The 1,348-nt window shown below is 45.9% G+C and overlaps 1 protein-coding gene across 1 annotated transcript in view; it reads right to left on the bottom strand.

Moving 5' to 3' along the window:
* Window positions 1-8: 8 nt before the first annotated feature.
* LOC107185086 (zinc finger protein 551-like) overlaps window positions 9-1,348 on the bottom strand; it is a gene marked incomplete at its 3' end in the record, with an annotated part of 2,137 nt that continues 797 nt past the window's right edge. Inside the window, exon 2 of the mRNA XM_015572263.1 lies at window positions 9-581. Within this exon, the coding sequence (XP_015427749.1) occupies window positions 9-581 (573 nt within the window). The remainder of the gene's footprint in view (window positions 582-1,348) is intronic.

Here is a 1,348-nt window from a genome sequence, read left to right as displayed (position 1 = left end):
TTTCCCACATTTGTCACACTCATATTTCACTTCCCCAGAGAAGGCACCCTGATGCTGAACAACTTTCTGGTTTTGGCTGCCAAAGTTTTCACAGTTACAAGTCTGCTGAAGACTCTTTCCACCAAGATATTCCTGTGAAATCTCACTGCCGCTGTCTAGGTCCTCAGTGTTGAGAGGGGCCTGGTGCTGGAGAAGCTCTGAGATGGCTGGGAATACTTTCCCAACCTCCCTACTGCTTGAAGGCACCCAAGTTAAGTAGAAGCTGCACCTGGTCACAAACGAGACCCTGTCCATATCTTCTTTCCAGAGTTTCTCTCTAGTGGAATCCCTCTGTTGGTGAGGGTTTGCATTGAAACAGAAGTCTCTCAAACATGCATCACTGAAGAATTCTTTCTGCTCATAGTCTGCTCGTTGTGACTCAGTCAGATGCATAATATTTTTTAACACCGAGACACACTGGTTACACAGAAGGGTCCTCTGAGTTGCTGGAGCTGTCTCAGAAGCCCTGACCTGTGATTCTCCTTGAACAGATATGCTCCGCTCAGGAAAGACCTCCTCATCATATGTTTTATGCCAACAACCTGAAAAGAGAGAATTGAGGAGGAACTGATTGTTGAGGGTGGTAACAGGGGAAGTTCCATTGGTAAAGTGTTTTGCACATAATACATGGGTTCTATGCAATTCTCAGAAAATAAGAGATGTGCAGGAAGGATTAATAAGAAGCTGCTGTGAAGGTCTGGCTTCTGAAGGTGACTAAACAGGGAAGACCTCACCAGAAACATGACACACACATGGCAAGGACAATGTGAAGAGAAGATGCTCCCCACTCAGTTCCCTGTTAACAGTGCTCAGCAGGGCTGGTCTGCTGATGACAGGGGCAAGCTGTGTGGAAGGCTGGTTATGTCTTATTCCATGTAAATCCAATAAACAAGTACCACGTGTTTGAGCACTTAAGCATGTCTGTGCACCTCATAACACATGTGCAGGTACATGTAGGAGAATACTGCACAGGGAGCAGTGCAGAGGGACAGGTCATGCCAAAAAATAACGAAGGTGAAGGTGCCAAATGCTAGGACGTCACAGATGAAATGGAAGTCAGCAAAATGTCAAGTATAGGAAAGAGAGGGTAGAAATGGGGGGTAGCCAGTGTCACCTGCCATTAAACACTGTTGGAAATTCACTGGTTCCTGGTACCATCTGACCATCACCATTATGTCATATCTTCCACCCAGTTGTCACTCAGCAGGGCCAGACCAATTCTGACACCATCTTGCATATTCACCCTCTGAGATAACCAGGCTTCTCCCTGATCTTCTACTCTACCGATGCATAAACCCTAAATATTACA

The sequence above is a fragment of the Myotis davidii genome, unplaced genomic scaffold (assembly GCF_000327345.1).
Source record: "Myotis davidii unplaced genomic scaffold, ASM32734v1 scaffold4069, whole genome shotgun sequence".
NCBI lineage: Eukaryota > Metazoa > Chordata > Mammalia > Chiroptera > Vespertilionidae > Myotis > Myotis davidii.
The sequence above is the reverse complement of the archived record's forward strand: the minus strand, read 5'-3'. Positions and strand labels throughout refer to the sequence as shown.